This window comes from Colobus angolensis, unplaced genomic scaffold, assembly GCF_000951035.1.
Source record: "Colobus angolensis palliatus isolate OR3802 unplaced genomic scaffold, Cang.pa_1.0 Scaffold386, whole genome shotgun sequence".
NCBI classification, from domain to species: domain Eukaryota; kingdom Metazoa; phylum Chordata; class Mammalia; order Primates; family Cercopithecidae; genus Colobus; species Colobus angolensis.
Window position 1 is genome coordinate 2,172,329 of NW_012117221.1, and position 19,939 is coordinate 2,192,267.

The following is a 19,939-nucleotide window of genomic DNA, read 5'->3' on the forward strand; positions in this document are numbered from 1 at the left end:
CTACCACAAAATTCTCATTTGAAGGCTCTACTCATTATATTTTCTCCGTAAAATTGCTCTTATGTTCCTTATCTCAGCATATCACATTCCCATTCATCCAGTGTTCGAGGTCACAACTCAGGAAAACATCCTTATCCAAACAATCACCGTGTCGCAAACACCCCTGGAATCCATTCATCTCTGCACCTCCATTGCCACCTTCAACTTTCGTCTCAGTTAATGTGACAGCCTCTGATCCTATCTTTTGCCTTCAGTCTTTCTTCTCCAATTTATTCTGAAGTATAAACCAGATGGTATGTGTTTTTTTTAAACTTAAATCCTTTAGCTTATTTCCTACAATTCTCAAGGATAAAATCACTTCCAAAATCACTCAAGTCATCATGCCAGCCTGCCTTTCAAGCCTCATCCTCACAGTCTATACCTGCCCTTCTTTCCCAAATGGCATGCTTTCTCTCACTAAGTATTTACACATCTTGTCTGAAATTCCTATCCGCATATGCTAGATGCATGCCAATTTTTCTAAAGGGTTGTTTTGACATAAACTGATTATCAGAGTGAGTACAAGTTCAAGAGCTGAACAGGGGTACGCTTCCGTGCAACTCAGGTTCAAGGTGAGTGGCTTTGATAGGACAGTTCTCATTCTAAAACAAGAGTATTCTAAATTATCCTTTCAAAGATAGTTCCTCTCCCTACCTTCCACCATCCGTTTCATTTTCCTTTAATTTCTGTGTCATGCCATTGTGTCCTTCATAACTCTTAACACAATTTGTACTTTTATTTTTAACTTATTTTCTTCTCCTTCACTGCAACTAAATTCTAAGTTCTATTAAAGATCTTGCTTATCACATTCCCAGCAACAACGTAAGAGTCTGGTACACAGAAGACTCTGAAAAAATATTTGTAGATGAGTAAGTCAAAGAATGAGTGGCAGATAGTGGTAACAACAACTACCACATCTAATTATGATCACAAAATTTTCACTTAAGACCTGTTGAGTGACACCACATTTCTAGTTTTGTTCTAGTCATTGGTATAATAAAAAGGTCATGGAAAACACAAGATTATCTTACTCTCAAATATTAATACTAGTTTTCTAGCTTAGAATATAGGCATGCCTGCAATAATATGAACACCGCACAGCACAGTTCATGCACCTGTTAATGACATTATGTTTTCTTCTCTTACTTTTACGGTGTTAAATTCTTTGAGGGATTAAAAAATATATAAACAGGAACTCATAATTTGTTTGGGGAGCCACAATAGATAAATATATATAAGGAATTATGGATTACAATATAAAGAATATGTAATTAGGCATCAAATAATGCTATAAACAACAAATATTAGACCTCCAATTTTTTCTTTGAGACTGTTTCCTCATGTGTAAGAGTTATCACAAAGATCAAAATGAATGTTTTCTGTGAGCTATAAATTCCATTACCCATGCAACACAGTAGTGCTATTAAAAATATTCCCAAAGCATAGCAAAATAAGTTGACTACTCAGAAAACACACATTGGCAGGTCATATCATTCAAAGGATTTAAGCTTTTTTTTTTTTTTAACATTATTCTGACTTAATTTTAATTGTAATATTCTTAAACATGAAGGAAACCCTTTATCAGGATTGTGGAATTAAAGAGTATTTCTTGATTAAGCATGCCTTTACTTGTAGTTCACACATTTCATTTACATAAACAAGTGTTAAATACTACTTAGCACTATATGTTCTTCATAATAGAAAATACAAAGATTCCTTTCATGAAAGATGAAAGCTAAATGATGCAAATTATAAACAATGTTACACATGAAACAAAATGAAGTCTGGCTTTCCTGATGCCAAAGAGACGGTGAGAGTTCCACAAAACAAACAAAAATGTAAAATCACGTCTGGGCGCGGTCGCTCGCGCCTGTAATCCCAGCACTTTGGGTGGCCGAGGTGGGTGGATCATGAGGTCAGGAGATCGAGACCATCCTGGCTAACGTGGTGAAACCCTGTCTCTATTAAAAATACAAAAAAAGTTAGCCAGGTGTGGTGGCGGGCGCCTGTAGTTCCAGCTACTCGGGAAGCTGAGGCAGGAGAATGGCGGGAACCTGAGATTATCTGTGGTCTAACTTCCAAACTGTAGGGGAGACTTCCACTTTCTACTTTACTCATTTCTGTATTCCTTGAAATACTTGTTTGCATGACTTCTCTCTGGACTATATATAGTCTATAGTTCATGTATATAGGGACTCTCTCTCCCTTTCTATTAACTCTAGGGAAGTATCAGCACCACACTCATTGTTACAGAGAAGCCTTATGAGTTTTAGCATGAGAAAATTATTAAATGTAATTGAAGAAATGAGGACTAGATTAGTGAATGCTAGGAGTCAGAATGGGGGTAAGGGAGTTGGATGAAGCCATAAATTGCAACATGAGGAATCTCTGTGGTGATGGAACTGTTCTGTACCTTGATTATATCAATGTCAACATCCTGGGTGTAATGCTATGCTATGGTTTTGTGAGATACTGGTCCCTGGGAGAAACCAGGTAAATGATATACGGAATCAGTCTATACTATTTCTTAGAACTGCATGTGAATCTACAATTATCTCAAAAGGAAAGATTTAACTGGAAAGCGACAGTAACGGTATAAGCAATTAAACAAAACAGGAACCCATGAGTTCATACTGGTATAAATGAGTGAATACATGAGAGAAAAAGTTTCTCACAGAAGAATGCCAGTATGTTTTGAAAAGAGAATTAGAAATTCATCATTTGGCAACTATCAGAATAATAATTAATTCATCTAAGAAATATCAATGGATGCTAAAACTAGACATTAAAATTTGATGAGGAACAGGATACTCACATAGTCCCAATTACCTCTCTACAGGGTGCTTATTACAAAGGAAAAAATGATTGAGGGTGTGTGTGCAACAGGTATTTGTTTTCTTCATAGTGGACAAACCCAGTAGACACCACCTTAACTACATAATCAAAGTACGTAATAGGACAAATCAACACGATGTGCTGTTGGATGGGATGTGGTCAGAAGAACCACAGCAGCATTTCTCTCTTGTTTTGTCAAAGATAAATGACCTAAATACAATTTAAAATGTTAGACAAGCCAAGTTGAGAGATACTCTAAAAAATGACCTGTGATCTTTAAGTGACAAGGTCATGAAAGTCAAGAAAAAACTTAGAGGCCGTTGAAGATTTAAGAAGACTCAAAGAGAGATAATACAGCCAGCCAGCCTGGACTAGGTTATTTTGCTATAATGGACATTATTGGACAAATTGATGAAGGTTGAGTGGGATCTGTGAATTAAATGGTTGTTTCTGTATCAATGTTAATTTGACTTGAGGTTATGAAAGAGAATGTCCTTATCTGTAGGAATTACATAAGAAAGTACTCAGGGGTGATGGGGCATCATGTTGGCAATTTATTCACAAATATCTGTAAATTTGGTTAGCTTCTCCATAAGTTCCAAAATACAAGTTATCTTTAGCATAAAAAATTGGGTTGAGAATTCTCTCTGCAGGCTAGATTAAGGAATCTTGTGCCCAATTTCTCCTTCTTCCTCTTCTAATGAATATCCATAGTCAAATGAGGATAGCATGATTGAAAATGGAATCTTCTAAATCAAGGATTGACAAACGTTTTCAATAAAGGGCCAGAGAGTGAATATCTTAGACTTTGAGGGCCATTATAGTCTCTGTTGCAACTACTCCACTCTGTGCTAGTATTTAATGATACAAAAGCAGTCATAGGGAATTAATAAACTAATAAGGATGCCTGTATTCCAATAAAACTTTATTTATGGACATTGACATTTGAATTTCTTATAATTTTCATGTGTCACAAAATATTTTCCCGACTAGAATGTAAAGCCTGTTCTCAGCTCATAGGTCATACAAAAATAAGTGGATTCGACTGATGTGCCTTAGTTTGCAAATCCAACATATTTTCAAATGATCATTACATGTCACATCATTGAAGTTCATATTCAGAGTTATAAAGCTCATATTCATAGACTATTTGCTAATAATTTATGATTTAAGTTTATAATTTAATAATTTGCTAATAGTCTATGAATATGAGCTTTATAACATTAAGGGAAGAATTAGAGAATTTGCTGTCAGACTACACAAGATGCAGGTGAATGCTAGAACATGAACAGACCCTGTTTAGGAAGATTAACAATACATCCTGGCTCCTAGTTACATACACCTCTTTTATCATGTAGTGTCCAACCTCATTCACAAACCACCCATTCTGAACCCACAAATAATCCCTAATTCTTATGGGGTTTGGAATCAGGTGAAGGTCAGTTGGTATGAAACAATTAGCACTTTGTTTCAAAAGCTCTTTTCATTAAAATGTTCTGTTTACTTTGTTATAGTTAAGGCATGTGACAAAAGAGGTGTTTCTACAGTTTTTACCTGCATGAGTGCAAACTCTCGGTTTTAAGAGAAGGAGCTAGAAGCAGTATATAATTTTTCAGAAGTTGAGAGAATTCCGGAGTAAATTAGAAGGAAGATGAACAGTGGAACCTAAAACAATAGCTAACTGGGAAGGAGAAAAGGAAGGCTGATAAGATTCATTAATTGTATCTTAGCTGTGGTTTTAGGTCTTGAAAATTATGGTTTCACTAATTTCAAAAGAGGAATATGTGAGGGGTGGCTAATTTGTAAAGAACAGTTCAAAGATATTTGATTTCTAACAATCTTATATCCACTTAAAATTAAAGGTTCAGAATTCTCTTCCAAATCCTGAGACATTCACTTGAATAAATATTTTATCTTTTTCCAACACTTTAGTGATATACTGAAAATGTTATAATGGTTATATAATTGGAAGATATATGTAACTTTTATCTTGGTTATTAAACCTATAAGTAGAAATACTACTGTGATTTTATAAACTAGTGAGAGTGTTTCATGAAAGTTGTCAACATTTTTTGTAAAATCAGAGTTTTTCAAAAAGAAACTCACTCTAACAGTTATCCTGTTGAGGTAAAGTACCATCTTAATAAATTGTCTCCTCTCATGGAACATAAACTACTATCTTCCAGACATTGGCAAGATTTATTACTCAGATTGAAAAAAAAAACAGTTGGGGGTCGGGGGAGCACACGGTTGCTCCACCTCAGGGTTAAGCAGCCCTTGTAACAGAGAAATAAAGGAGGTCACAGTGGGAAAAACACCCATGCAAGGCAAGCTGGAAGACTCTCAAACAAGAGAAATAGCACTGACCAGAATCACAAATTACCAAGCGCTGATTGAAAATGATTTATTAAAGTCCAATTAGTATGCTTTTCATTTCAAATAATCCATACAGCCTCCAGAAAAATATGCACATGCGTAAAAGTCCAACTTCATTTCTTTCACTTCCAATATAAAGTATTCTGTATTTTGTAAAAAGTATGTGCAAACACCTTTCTGCTAATTGGGTCCCCACATTCTTCTCACTACGGGTACTTTACAAGTCTGCCCTCTGCTCAAACACTAACTGTGCACTGATGTCCTCCTTCCTAGACAGCCATTCATCTCCCAGACTTCTTTCTCTCAGACATCCTCCTGACCTCCCTTGACCTGCTTCACCACTGTGTTACTTCACTGGTCACTTGTTACAGCAAACTGATGCAACTACTACTCTACCTGGACAATGTATTAAACAGGTATCACCTAATAGGGCAGCAGCCTATCGGGGTGATTCCTGGAGAATACACAGTAACCAATCACATACTGACACACTCAACCCATTTGCTACAGATGGACCCAAACTAATGATATGACAATCCTTTATTCACTCAGCACATTTGGTTTCTTTGAATTCTCTTCAATTTTACATTGCAGGTGTGGCTACCAAGAGCTGGATAATGAGTTGCTCAAACAAAGTTTGGAATTGCGAGATATATTGGGGTACCTTGATTCTTGAGACAGTTGAATGCTTCTAGTTGATCTTGTTATATTAAAAAGTCACTCTCAACTAAAGTGACCACTGCATTTCTTTTGTAAAAAGGTCATTTGACTGGTTTTTCCTCACAACTGCCACCCATGCAGTGCAAAAGCAGGAAGTCCCTTTTTATGAAAGGTGTAAATAAAAGATAACATTTCACATTTTTTTAAAAAAGAATCCTTCATGGGAGTATGTCCTAATAATCAATTATATGGACAAAGTTTATGCACACAAAATTTCTGCAAAATGAAAATTAGAAATAACCTAAATAGCTAACAACATGGGAATGGTTAAATAAACTGAGTTGCATCCATTAAATGGAATATAATATAGCCATTAAAATTGTTTTTGTAAAATTTTTAATACCATAAGAAAATGTGGCAATTTTGCAATGAAAAAGATCTACTTATAAAACTGTTTACAGTATGATTCCAATTATGTAAAAAAGGTATACAATACATACATAGGCATACATGGGGGTTGATTTTGAAAGGTGGTTCCTTCTGGGTTGTGATATTATCAGTAATAATTTTTGCTTTTTTATACATTTCTGCATTTTTCAAGTTTTCTATGATGAGTATATTATTTTACAAAGACTACGAAAACTTTCCTCCGATATACTGGTAATTAGAATGTACTTGGGTATTTTAAATATGTGGGAACAATATTACAGTGCTTCATCTTCTATGACTTTTTTGGAATACATATCACTTTGGCAAAAATTTACATTCCCTGTTTTAAACTTGTTACAACATTTTAATTAAACAGTTAATATTGTGATTAGAGCATTGTTTGCTTCATAACCTAAACAAATACTGGCTTTGAAGTCTAGGTTCTATTTCCTAGAAGATTTAAAATTAGTATCCTTTTAATCTTTTTAAGTAAGGCATACTGCATACATACATTACATGCATGCTTTCTAAACAAAAGACAATTCCAGCTTACAATTTTCCTATGTAAGGGAAAAAATGGAATTATGATAGTTTAAAAACAGTCCATAGTCTCATCCATCACAAACATGCTGATAGGCATAAACATGTTTATTAAGTGAAACGTATCCTTTAAAAATAAAAAAGGGAAGGCTGTATATAAATGAAGTTGTGGATTCAACTAGTCAGAATTTATCCTGACTTGCACCAAACCACACAAAATCTTTTTAAAGTAGTTAGTGTAGTCTAAATGGACACTCCAGAGTCTGTTCTTGAATTCCATTGCAAGAGCTCCACTTCCTACTTTCAGAAGGGATGGGGATCAAGGTGAGGGTTGTCACATAAGCTAATTTTCAATATATATCAAGTCTGGTGGGGCCTAGGAACAAATACTGTCATCGGTTAGTGTTTAAGTACATGAGTTGACATTTCTCCTCTCTCACACCCCACCTTGCCCTGGCAATTGGGTAGGGGGAGACTGTTTATCCTCCAAGAGAGGACGGCTGGTTCCTTGTCTCAGTTTCCGTTTTAAACCACAGAGTGGTCATTGCTGTGAACTCCAGCCAAGATGGTGTGGTTGAGGGAGGAAGCCGAGCGGTCTGAGCCTTCTGTGGGGCCACTGGGGTTCTCACTGCGTTGGCAGCAGAGGATCTGCCTAAAGGTGGCGCTCATTTCTTTGTCGCGGTAGGAGTAAATGATGGGGTTCATGGCAGAGTTGAATTCAGCAAGGAGAAGGAAGAATTTCTCATAGGCCAGCACGTCGCACTGTGGACAACACACGTCTAGAAGTAACAAAACCAATCCAGGAGTCCAGCAGATGATAAAGGCCCCTACAAGGACAAGGATAGGGATCAGGAGGATTTTTTAAAAGAGAATGAGAAAACATTATAAAACATGCAACCATAAAGTGAAATGATTTCAGTTCAATATAAAAATATTGAAATTGGAAGCCACAAATCATTGTTGCAAATGAAATACTCATTTCCTGAGATAATCAGAAAAAATTTAACGACAGTCAACTTAAAATTTTATTTCGGACGTTACTAAAATCAAGTAATTATGAGACATTGATGATGATTATTTTGAGCAAAACACAAAGAGTTTGATAAGCAATTGAGATATGAAAAACTGCATTCAGGACACACTTCACTTCACATAACAACATGGTTTTTAACAGCAGTGTTATTTTCAGGCAAAAGATAAGCACTAATGATTAAGTGTCCTTTAATGTTTAATTAAGGCATAGTTTCTGGATTCAGGTTGTCTGGGCCCAAATCCTTGTTGGACATGTAATGAACCGGGTGAACTTAGGCAAACTACTTTCTTTCCTTAATTTTCCCATCTGAAAAATGCAGATGATTATATTTACACCTCATGAGGTTTGTTGTATGGATTAAAAGAATGTTAAGGAAATAATCACTCAATCTGTACCTACAATAACAATAATATTACCTGAGTAGCATGAACCTGTTTGGAAATTGTGATTTTCAATGATAAGATCTATGTTTTATTTTTATTCAACAACTACCTACATAGTGCTGTCCTATATGCTGTACCAGTAATAACGCATTGAATGTTCACAGTAGCCATATGACATAGAAACTAATATCCCCATTGTACAGGTGAAGGAACTGAGACCCAGAAAGTTTACATAACTGGCTCAAGGCCACAGTACTGGAAAGTAGAAAAATCCCAGAGTTTCTGCTCTTAGAGGCTGCCTCCAGAGTTCAAGCTCTAGAAAACATTACATTTCTACTTCTTGAAAATGATAACATTAAATATTTTAAACCAAATTTAATGTTTCAGATGTTTTATTAATTTAGATCAACTTTGTTCTCTTTCTTCCCCCAATTATTCTGAATCATTACAATTTTACTATATCTATAAGAGGAATTAAAATATAGATGATATGCTTAATTCTATTTCATTTAGTTTCTGAAATCACTCATCATTTGGATTCCAGGAAAATGGAGGTCGTAAAAGAGCATTAAAACCTACCACTGTGTTACTCCAGACTCTGCTGGAGCCAATAGCGGTGGGCACCACTGTATCCCATTACACCTCACCTAATGGGCCCCATATGTGTAATCAGGCAGGCTACATATGTGTAATCAGGCAGAGCGGAAGTAGGGGCAATCCCAGAAGGGCATTTGCATCTTCAGATTTAAATGGCACTGCTTTGGTGGATACAGGCTTGGACTGGGGTCATGGATTTGGTCCAGCCTCAAGGACTTAGTTTCACAAAATGTAAACAAATGAGATTTAGTCTCCAAACAGCCCACTTTTGAATCTGAGCTTTCTTTTGTGAAACTTTTCAGCAGGGAAATGAAAATAAAGGAGAAAAGTACCCCCATAAAGCTCTTTGTTCTACAACACAAATGTGTATTGGTTTTAAACTGCTGTTCACTTTGAAGATTGGCCAAGGTACTTCATTTTCTAATAAATACAATACCTTAGACTTTCCTTGGAGAGAAAAAAAGTATTTCAAATATCAGGAGATAATAGCCAAGGAGTGACTTGAACTTCAATAAAAATGTTAATAAAGCATTCATTCCAAGTCCTTGAATTTCCTTGCTTGAAAATCACTCAGAAAGCTAAACATAAAGGAAAATCAAAGGAATGTCTCTTGGGTTTCAGAAATAATGCATTATTCATTGAGAAGCCAGGAAGGGAATTATTCTCAGGATGGAAAATGCTTGGATGGAAAATACATGGTCCCATTATGCCATTTACTTGGAAACTAAAAACACACAGGCCCTTCATGAATGGAACAGCATTCTTTCAAGTTTCCTTTCCCCTTTCTTTTATCAAAGCTCTAATTGAGTTCAAATTCAGAACTTGATTAGACACAAGGAACACGCATGTCAATAGCTAGATTTTAAATAAAATGATCTTTTTCTCCTTCTGGGCAGCAGAAGGGAATATCTTTATTCTGACATACTTAAGCTGCTTAACTTTGTTCAAAAGTGAGAGAATTCAAATACTGTCATTTGTTTATAATTTCTCCCAATGTTAAAATTTAAAAGGTGTAAGATCTTTCCAGAAAGAGCCCATGAGCCTTACTTTTAGACCAAGAAATGTAAGGAACCCTGCTAGGCTGAAGGCAGGAAGTGGGAAACGCCACAGCCTGACACAGGAGCTACTATGTATGGATGCTTCATTGAGGAACCTACAGTCCTCTCCCTTTTTCTCTTCACTGAAGGGAACTGGTTTTTGTACTAGGATTAGGCCCAACCACACAGTCCCAACACTCTGTGTTTGGATCTTCAAGACTCAATCCAATCATTTCAGTGACTCACAGTACAGGCCTCAGAAATCAACATCTAAAACCAATCATATGGAAATTCCATGCCCCCTCCCCCTCCTTTCTATTTCACAGAGGCCTCAAGGATCAAACTGACCAAAAGATGAGGATGCAATACAGAAGAGGAAAATGGGGGCTGGAAAATTTCAAGGGATGAGGCTCCTAATCCATAATGAATGGATATTCTGAAATAAAATTTGCTCAAATTAGGGATTTCCCCTTGAGCTTCTGAAAATAATAATAAACCACACCTAAACTCCTTTAATAGTAGGGAGCTAACCATAATTCAGTCAGGTTACAGTACTTGAGATGTGCATTGTGGACCCTATCAACATGTAATCTATAGAGTCCAGTGTACACCTGAAAGACAGGTTGATAAGAGTTAAAACACCTCCATCTCAGCACCTGTAAAGTGGAGAAATAATAGCTCCCTGCCTACTCCACATGGCACAGTGAGGATCAAACTTGGATATAACTTGTAAAAGCCCTGTATAAACTGCATATCTACCTGACCATCATGACTTACGTGAGTGGCACAGACTTGGGGCAGCTGCTGTTACAGAGCCCTAGGACAGATCCTCCAAGGGCAGAACGCGAAAATGTGTTTTGGACAAGGAAGAGCTGGCATGTCAAAAGGCTCTGAGACAATACTATCCTGATTATAAAGAGATTCCTAGGACTTGCAGTTGGGTATGAAGAAGATAACAAGAGGGAATAGAGAGAGAACACAGGGAAGCATGTAAGCCTCAAATCTTTCTGGAGGTTCTCATGGGTCAATGCCAACACCCACCAAGATGGGGAATGAAATACAGTACTCAGTAGTCATAGTGCTTTGATTAGTTTGTATATTTCCAGCACATTTCTGATAGAAGAATCCCACAAACACAGGCACAACACTGATGAATAGTATGCAACAGTATGAAAGAGGAAGGGCCCAGTGTGGGAGCTCACACCTGTAATCCTAGCACTTTGGGAGGCCGAGGCAGGTGGATCACCTGAGGTCAGGAGTTCGAGACCAGCCTGGCCAACAATAGTGAAACCCCATCTCTACTAAAAATACAAAAATTAGCCAGGCATGGTAGCGCACACCTGTGGTCCCAGCTACTTGGGAGGCTGAGGCAGGAGAATCACTTTAACCCACTAGGCAGAGGTTGCAGTGAGCCGGGCTTACTCAGCCTGGGTGACAGAGCAAGACTCCATATCAAAAAAAAAAAAAAAAAAAGTAAGAGGAAGTACAAGTAGTTTATGGTTATGTATTGTAAAGTCAGAAACAGAAGAAAAATCAGAAGATAAGATGTCCAAGGTCACAAAGGTCTTGTATATCTGGCTAAGATATTTGAAATTTGTCCAGTCCAGCACACATTCTCAACCATAGCCACATATTACAATAGCCTGCAGAGCTTCTTTAAAAAATAAAGACCTTCATCCATCCCTCCCTCTGTGGGATTGTAATCTCATTGGCCTTACTGGTCAGATTTTCATTTAAGACACAACATTGGTGACAGTGGAAGAAGAAAATAAAGTAAAGGCAAAACTATTTCCAAATTCCAAAAGAGAAATAATGAAAGCCAGAATCAGGGCAGCAGCACTAGGAAGAGATATAGAAAGACTGGAGAAGTATTTAGGAGAAGGACTCCATGAGATGGATGAGACAGAGAAGTCTAGAATGACTTCTAAATTTTCCCTTTGGTTGAAGGAGGAAACACAGGAGAAAATCTTGATTGGTGTTTTGTTAGGGGAGGTAAGGAGAAGAGAGCTAATGAGCTGGGTTCAGTATGTGTTTAGTTTGAGGTACCTGCAAGACATCAAATGGAAATGCCTTAATTACATCTAAATAGGCTCATGGCAATTTGTGTCATGGGAAACTGTCTCTCAGTGTGCTGAAGAAAAGTGGTTATATTCTCACGGATTTGCCAATATTACAAGTAAGATGGGGTGGAGGATATTCAAAACAGATCTGTGGGTTGTCCTTCCTTGAACAAGCTTTATTCCTCCCTGATGCATCTGTCAAAGCAATCCATGAGAACCCCAATGCCCACAAAGATGGAGGGAGAGGTGCTGGAATGCAGATGCAAAAGGCAGGAAGGAATGAGGCTGTTTTGGAACAACAGGTCACAGCTGCAGATCGAGATCATATTACCACACCTTCCCTCAAATCTACACAACCTCATCAGCTGAATAATGCTTACCATCTGGTCTCACAATTACAGTCTTTTTTTCTAGAATGACTTTTTCCTAACTAGTTGAACTTTGCTTACATATGGAATGCAAGAACCAAAGTTAAAGAGGAAAACAGTCCTTGCCAGAGAAGACCTCTAGAGAGAGTGTCCAAGATTTTTGATGAAAAACACAGAAAGCATTTCCAGTCTGGCTGGCAAAGTTGTGTTTTTACAAAAGAACCAGACATCCCACAGATCCAAAACAAGTCAAGGTAAATCAATTCTACATCAGCACTGTGCCCAAGGTGGCCTCACTCTTCTTGTTTTTCAAATGAGGATCCCAGAAACAGTCCTATCTCAGAGACCTGGGGTGGGAATCAAGGGAGAAAATAGGTGAGTGCCTAAGTTGCTTTTTCTGTTTTCCCTAAATTGTTTATTCCCTCAGGTCAGGCAGCTTGGTATCCCAGAATCTAATCAAAATTTAGTTCATCTCTGTAGTTACATTGTGATTTCTGCTATTAAGATATACACATAATACATAGTTAGCTAGGAAATCCTTCGATGCTATGTATCTTAACAGAGTCTATGTCAGAAAAATAGGCCACAGATGCAAAGCTTATTCTTCCTCAATCTCGCAGCTAAGGGTTCATTATAATGGGGGTATATGTGGATGGCTTTTTGAGATTAACGCTTTTTCTAAAAGTAACTCAGATTAATTATAAAATCTTTTTTCCTGACTACTGAAACTTTGTAATTTAACTGAGATATCTCCAAAGTATTATTGTTCTATGTTATTTCCACCCTGATACCAATTTTACTCCATATAGTTTGGTGTTCAACACTGCCATTCCTTCCTGGTCACAGCACATGTTGCACACATTTTAAGTTTCACAATTTCATTTACTGTGTGATGTGCTCTAGTATTTTCATTACTTTTGAGAGCAACATTTATCTTTTAGTGAAGGATAATAACATCATACAGAGCTCTAAAGCAAGCAGAATACTCATTATGTTCTCTTTTTAACATTCCTGGGTGACAGTTTTAGCTTCATTAGACTCTCCTGATCACCACAATGCTACCTTTCCTGTACCCAAGAGAATGCCAAAGCTGCCTTTCCTCTGGCATACTCTCCTTAAGTAGTGTGTATCGCACATGTACAAACTCCATATCCTCCAACAGACTAACTCTCATCCTGCAACTGTACATTGGAAAGTCCACATTGAAATGACTTGTATGCTAGTGCCATTCTTACAGACCATTCAGGTGCTGAAAAGCCAGGAGAAACCACTTCTCCACTGCTAGCTCCCCTAGCCAAGTGAGCAATACCTTTCATCTGCCAATTGCAACAGGCTGTTGACCAATTCCTCTTCCTCCACACTGCTTCCCTAAAGTCCGGCTTGTACACGACAAGCATAAATCAATTTGCATTAAGTCACTCTCCTGCTTAAAACCCTCCAAAATCTTCCTACTTGAAATCCTTACTGCTATCCATAATGCCCTACACATGACTGGCCCCTGCCACTTTCTTGGATCTCATCTCTTTCCACTCACTCCCCATTTACGAGGTTCCAGTCACACAGACCAAGCCCATTTCTGTCTCAGGATCTTTGCATTTATAGATCTATCTGCTGAGATTACTGTCTCTGCAGCTCTTTATGTCCATTTACTTATTAAATGTCACTTTCTTTAAAAGGCTATCCTTGGTTATCCTAGCCAAAGCAGCAGCCCACCACCATCACCATATTCTCCCATTTTATTATCACCACATGATGATATACCCAAATGACATATCCTTTATTTATACCCAAAATTCTTGTATTTATTGGTTTACATGTTTATTGTTTTATCTTCCCTCAATTAACTTCATGAAGGAAGGAATGCTACCTCTTTCATATCTGTATCTCTGGAATCTAGAATATCACTTGGCGACAGTAGATACTCAGTATCTTCCACTGGATGAATTAGCAAGTCATAGCTAAGCGCCTAGTACATATATCCCAAACAAGAAAAATTAATGAGTAGAAATGTCATTAAATTATGGGTGGAAAATAAACATTAACATCTACCATGTGTAAGGTCTTTAAATGGATGCTATAGGACATTCAAAGGGGCATAAGGAAGACCCTAGAAGACCAAATTCTAGAATGGTGGAACAATTCCTACTCACTTTTGAAGGTTCAGAATTTGTATCCTATAATTTTAACCTGTATTACCTGGCCAAATTATTTTTAAGTGTGAGGGTTTTTTAAATAAGTGCACAGATAGATAATAAAAGTGCAAGCACATGAATGAGAACAAGAAGCAGCAATTTCCGGACAATTTCTGAGACAATGGGCAGGAGGAAGGAGTAGGGGACGGTGCTTTGGTTATATCTACAATTCTTTTCAGAGACCTGAAGCAAATTACGCAAAATGTTAGCATGTCTGATTTTAATGTTTGGTAATTAGATGATTGTCACATTACTTTTTGTGTTTTTTATATATTTGACTCTCTCATTCAGATATTTATAAATTTAGAAATGTTAACAACAAGAAACTAGAAGTCTTGATTTTTCTTTTTTTAAGTAAGAGGTAAGAAGAGCAGGTAGAACAGTAGAAAGTTTGCTAAAAGTTTTGTCTTGTTTGGGGGCTACTGTATATACTGAATTATATCTTGAATTTATTTTATTTTATTTTTTATTTTATTTTACTTTGAGACTGAGTCTCACTCTGTCATCCAGGCTGGAGTGCAGTGGCATGATCTTGGCTCACTGCAACCTCTGCCTCCCAGATTCAAGCGATTCTCTTGCCTCAGTCTCCTGAGTAGCTGGGATTACAGGTGCACACCACCATGCCTAATTTTTGTACTTCTAGTAGAGATGGGGTTCCACCATGTTGGCCAGGGTGGTCTTGAACTACTGACCTCAGGTGTTCTGCCTGCCTCGGCCTCCCAAAGTGCTAGGGATATAGGCATGAGCCACTATGCCCGGCCTATATCTTGAAATTTTTAAAGTATGTTTTTAAAATTTAGAGTTAGCCACTATTAAAAATAGATATTGGATGTACCACTCAAACCACAAAAGAAAGAAACATTTTTTAAAAATGAAAGAAGAACAAAACAGTTTGAAAAGAAAACTCAATTTATCAAAAGGTAGGAAAACAAAAGATAGAAGCAAAAGCAAGGAAACGCACACACATAAATAGAATGTCAAGTATAAGCCCAAACATGGGACTAGACATCATAAATGTGATGCCCTTAATTCTCTTATTAAAAAACAGATTCAACACCATGACTTTTGAACAAATTTTTGTTTTCCCTTGAACTTCTAACTGCTTTCTCTTTTTATTCTCTTTTGTTACGGATAAGAAACACATGGTTTATTACAGCCGAAGCATACCACAGATGTATTTCCAGCTTTTTAATTATACAATTTATCCCCAAAGACATTTCCTTTAGCCCTCTGACTTACTAACCCATTGATTTCTAGGCCTGCTTCTCAGCTTCCATTAGGGGTTGCTTATTTTACATACCCAGGTGTTACATTGCTTCTTCAAACGTACATCTTTTTTTTGGAACCTCTTTTCTTCTCCCTCCTCCAACCCCATTTTCTAGAGTGTACCATGAGCATTCTTTCTAGAATGTTTGCATAAGCTTAAAATCATTTTCTCTCAGAATACTGTCTTCTAGTATTTAGTCTTGCAGATGAGAAGTCTGATGTATGATTCCCATTCTTTTCATGTAAAACACCTGCATAGTACAGGTCCTTACTTACTCGCCAAGCTTTGTCTTGCACTGCTTGTCTGCTTTCTGGACTTATTAGTTTTTCCATTCCTTTCAATCTATCGCAATCCCCCTAACCATGGGCCTTTGTACATGTTACTCTCTCTTCCTGGGATGTTACCTGCTCTCCTCACAATCTAATTCCTACTCACACGTTACTTACTGCTACTTTTGGGATGCCTTCCCTGATTAAGTCAAAAATCCCTTTGTAACATGCTCTTGGCACTATAAAACCCTCCATGGTAGAAGTTATCACAGGTGTAATTTATTTTTATTTATAGTGTGATTATTGATTACCTCTGTCCCTCATCCGACTATTTTTACTCCACTGTGTCTATATTACCTAACAAAATTTTTGGCATATATTAAGTGCTCTATAAACATTTGTTGAATGAATAAAAAAAGTAAGTGAAAGAAAGAACAAGGATCTAGTAAGCTAGCTACCTAGGCCATTAACCAAACATTTTTCTCATCCTCTCCTACCTGAAACTGTCACACTAACTTTGGGAGATCACAAATAGCATTAGAATATGATGTCTCGGCTTTGCTCATAATTCTTGCTTGGCCCTTGACTGGCAATTTTATCTACAGTTTCACATTTGTCTTTAGATTAAGGAAATATCCTATTACTTTAACTACTTTTCTCTCCATTGTTTCTGTTCATTTGAGACTTCTTTTACAATGAATGTTGGATATTTGGGAATCTACATTTAAAAACTGACCCTTGACATCTCTTAATTTTTCATTTGTATTTTTAACACTTTACTTTTGATTTGGTATCCTGGGTGGATATCCTGGATTTATTTTCAAGGTCAAATATTTGATTTTTAGCTATATCCATGTCACTTTCAGTTTGTCTGTTTGTTAGTAATGGGTAAAGGAGGGGAGGTGATCAGATTTTTTTATTTTCAGGAACACTGTTCTCTGAATGATCCTTTTACATAGTAATGTGTACTAATGTAGTCAACACAGTATCTTCTTGAATCTGTGAAGCTACTAATTAGAGTTTATTTGATGTTATTTTGTGCTTCCTATACTATCACTGTTTCCATGTAAAATGTTGCTCTATATTCAAATGCAGTGGGTGGGGGTCATCATGCTTCAAGGAATGTCTATTCATTATGCAGGAAACATTCCTGAATAGAGGACCGTCTTAATTTGAGAAGATAGCATAAAGAGTTGCCACCAAAGTCAGCTTTTCCCTATACTTAAAACATTTAGCCATGCCATCTGAGTAGGCAAAATGCTATATTAGACAATTACATGGGCAGAGAGTTTCTCTGAATGTTCTTACCTACAAATAGAACAAATAAAGTCAGAATAATGTCCCAAAAATATGGAAGCAGCACAGGCTACCTAATTAGATCCAGGATGCATGCACACATACTTCACTGCCAACAGTAGCTACTATTCTCAGGAATAGAATGTGACCCCTGAGGTCTATAAGCATACAAAAAAGGAAAGGCTTTAATTTGCTTGCAATAAAACCAATACAGTCTAAACCTTGTTAAGATGGATCACTGCCTCTTTCTTTTTTCCTAACTCTTGTCTTCTGATTTCTACCCAGCTCTGTCTTAGGGTGAAGTAATTGAGGTTAAGACGGACTTGCCAGGCCAGGCATGGTGGCTCATGCCTATAATACCAACACTTTGGGAGGCCAAGGCGGGTGGATCACCTGAGGTGAGGAGTTCAAGACCAGCCTGACCAATATGATGAAACCCCGTCTCTACTAAAAAAATACAAAATTAGACTAAGCATGTGGCTCATGCCTGTAATCCCAACACTTTGAGCATCTGAGGTGGGTGAATTGCCTGAGGTCAGGAGTTCAAGACCAACCTGACCAACATGTTGTTACCCTGTCTCTACTAAAACTACAAAAATTAGTCGGGTGTGATGGCAGGCGCCTGTAATCCCAGCCACTCCGGAGTCTGAGGTAGGAGAATTGGTTGAACTTGGGAAGCAAAGGTTGCAGTGAGCCAAGATCGCGTCATTGCACTCCTGCCTGGGCAACAAGAGCAAAACCCCATCTCTAAAAAAAAAAAAAAAAAAAAAAAATTAGCTGGGCGTGGTGACACATGTCTGTAACCCCAGCCACTCAGGAGGCTGAGGAAGGAGAATCCCTTGAACCTGGGAGACAGAGGATGCAGTGAGCAAAGGCTGCACCATTGCACTCCAGCCTGGGCAACAAGAGTGAAATTCCATCTTAAAAGAAAAAAAAAAAGAAACAAACAAAAAAGACTGATTTACCAGAGCACGATTACCCATCAATAACCAAAAAAACAAAACAAAACAAAATGCTACTCCAAGGCCTGCAAAGAGATTACCTGGTAAGCCCTTACTATTTGCAAGTCACTGATATTATTTTAAATTTGTAAAAAATATATATATACACACACATATGTATGCATACACATATAACACATACATAACATGTATGCACCATGCACACTCAGGACAGTCTTCACTTTGCTGTATCATAAAAAAGACAGTAAGATTTGTTTTCTTTTACATAATGTGCACTATGAGACTCAATCAAAAACGATGGTGCCACATATATTCTTCACATAGAAAATAATTCACAATTCTCAAAATGATTAAATCTATTTTGCCTCGTAAACCTAGTGATAGACTGCAAATGTTTTAAAAAGCAAAATTTCCCCCTTATGTAAAAAATAATAAATAATAAACTTCACAGAAAATCAGTGTTGTCAACTCCAGACCAACACCATCTAACTGAGAAAGTGATACTAAACTAATTGCATGACTGTGGTCCAACTGTTACTAAGGTGATTTGAAGAATATTTATCCCTTTAAAAGGATAAAGGAAATTCCCCTCAGAATCTTTCCCTAGCAAAGTTCAACATTAACAGGAAGTTTATAATTGGTTTTGCAACATATTTAATTTTTTAACTACAAATTAAAATTCTCCCAAAATAATATAAATCTAAACAAGTACTGAAATCTGGCTGAAAATTCTCATAGAATGTAGCTGATGACAAAATCCTGTGGATTTTTTTCTTTGCATTTCATGAATCACAAGATATGTATTACCCAAGAGACAAACTTCAAGGATAGAGAAACGTAATGGAAATTTTATTTACAATTCGTTTCCTCACTATCAAAATGGGGAAAATACTAAAAATTTAATCTAAAAGCCAATTCAGAAAACTTTGTGAATTATTTACATAACCTAAAAATGTTTATATTTATATAATTTTTAATAGCCAAAAGACATGAAAAGAACAGTATAAACTGTAAATGTGGTCATTGTCATTCTTTTTGAGATTAGTTACATCTCCTATAGCTGCCAAACGTCCTGGACTGATCTTTAGGAAGCACAGATTCTAGGCAGAGCAGAAAGGAGGTATGGTCTGTTCTAAGATGATAGCTGTGTATCTAAGATATCTCTCATTATCAAAAACTTTTTATAAATTAAAAAATTTCCTTAAAGTAAGGTTATAAAAACAATGATTCAATTGGGAAGTGGGTGTTTAGGCTACAGAATTCCAGATTCACAATCATAAACATATTTTTTCTACATAAATTTCAATTATTTTAACTACAAGCGTAGAGTACAAAAGCTGGCTGATACAATTGACAACACCAAGTCTAAATATCACAAAGCAAATTCTGACTAGCCCATAAATCCTAAGCAAAAGTCAATCAGTTCTAAAGCTGTCAAAATAAACTGCAACAATATCACTGATAGAAACTTATCCTATAGATATATTTACACACAATACAATTATGCATGTGCAAAGATTTGCAGCATTCTTTATTTTAAAAACTATAAATAACTTAGATAACCATCAATAGAGAAGTAAAATAAGGTACACTTGC

At 36.8% G+C, this 19,939-nt stretch overlaps 1 protein-coding gene across 3 annotated transcripts in view; it reads right to left on the reverse strand.

Annotated features, from left to right (window-relative positions):
• Positions 1 to 5,253: 5,253 nt before the first annotated feature.
• Positions 5,254 to 19,939, reverse strand: part of LPAR1 (lysophosphatidic acid receptor 1) — a 172,397-nt gene continuing 157,711 nt past the window's right edge. For all 3 annotated transcript variants that reach the window (XM_011954611.1, XM_011954610.1, XM_011954612.1), the window contains one exon: positions 5,254 to 7,706. In XM_011954611.1, the coding sequence (XP_011810001.1) occupies positions 7,405 to 7,706 (302 nt within the window). In that variant the 3' untranslated portion in view covers positions 5,254 to 7,404. The remainder of the gene's footprint in view (positions 7,707 to 19,939) is intronic.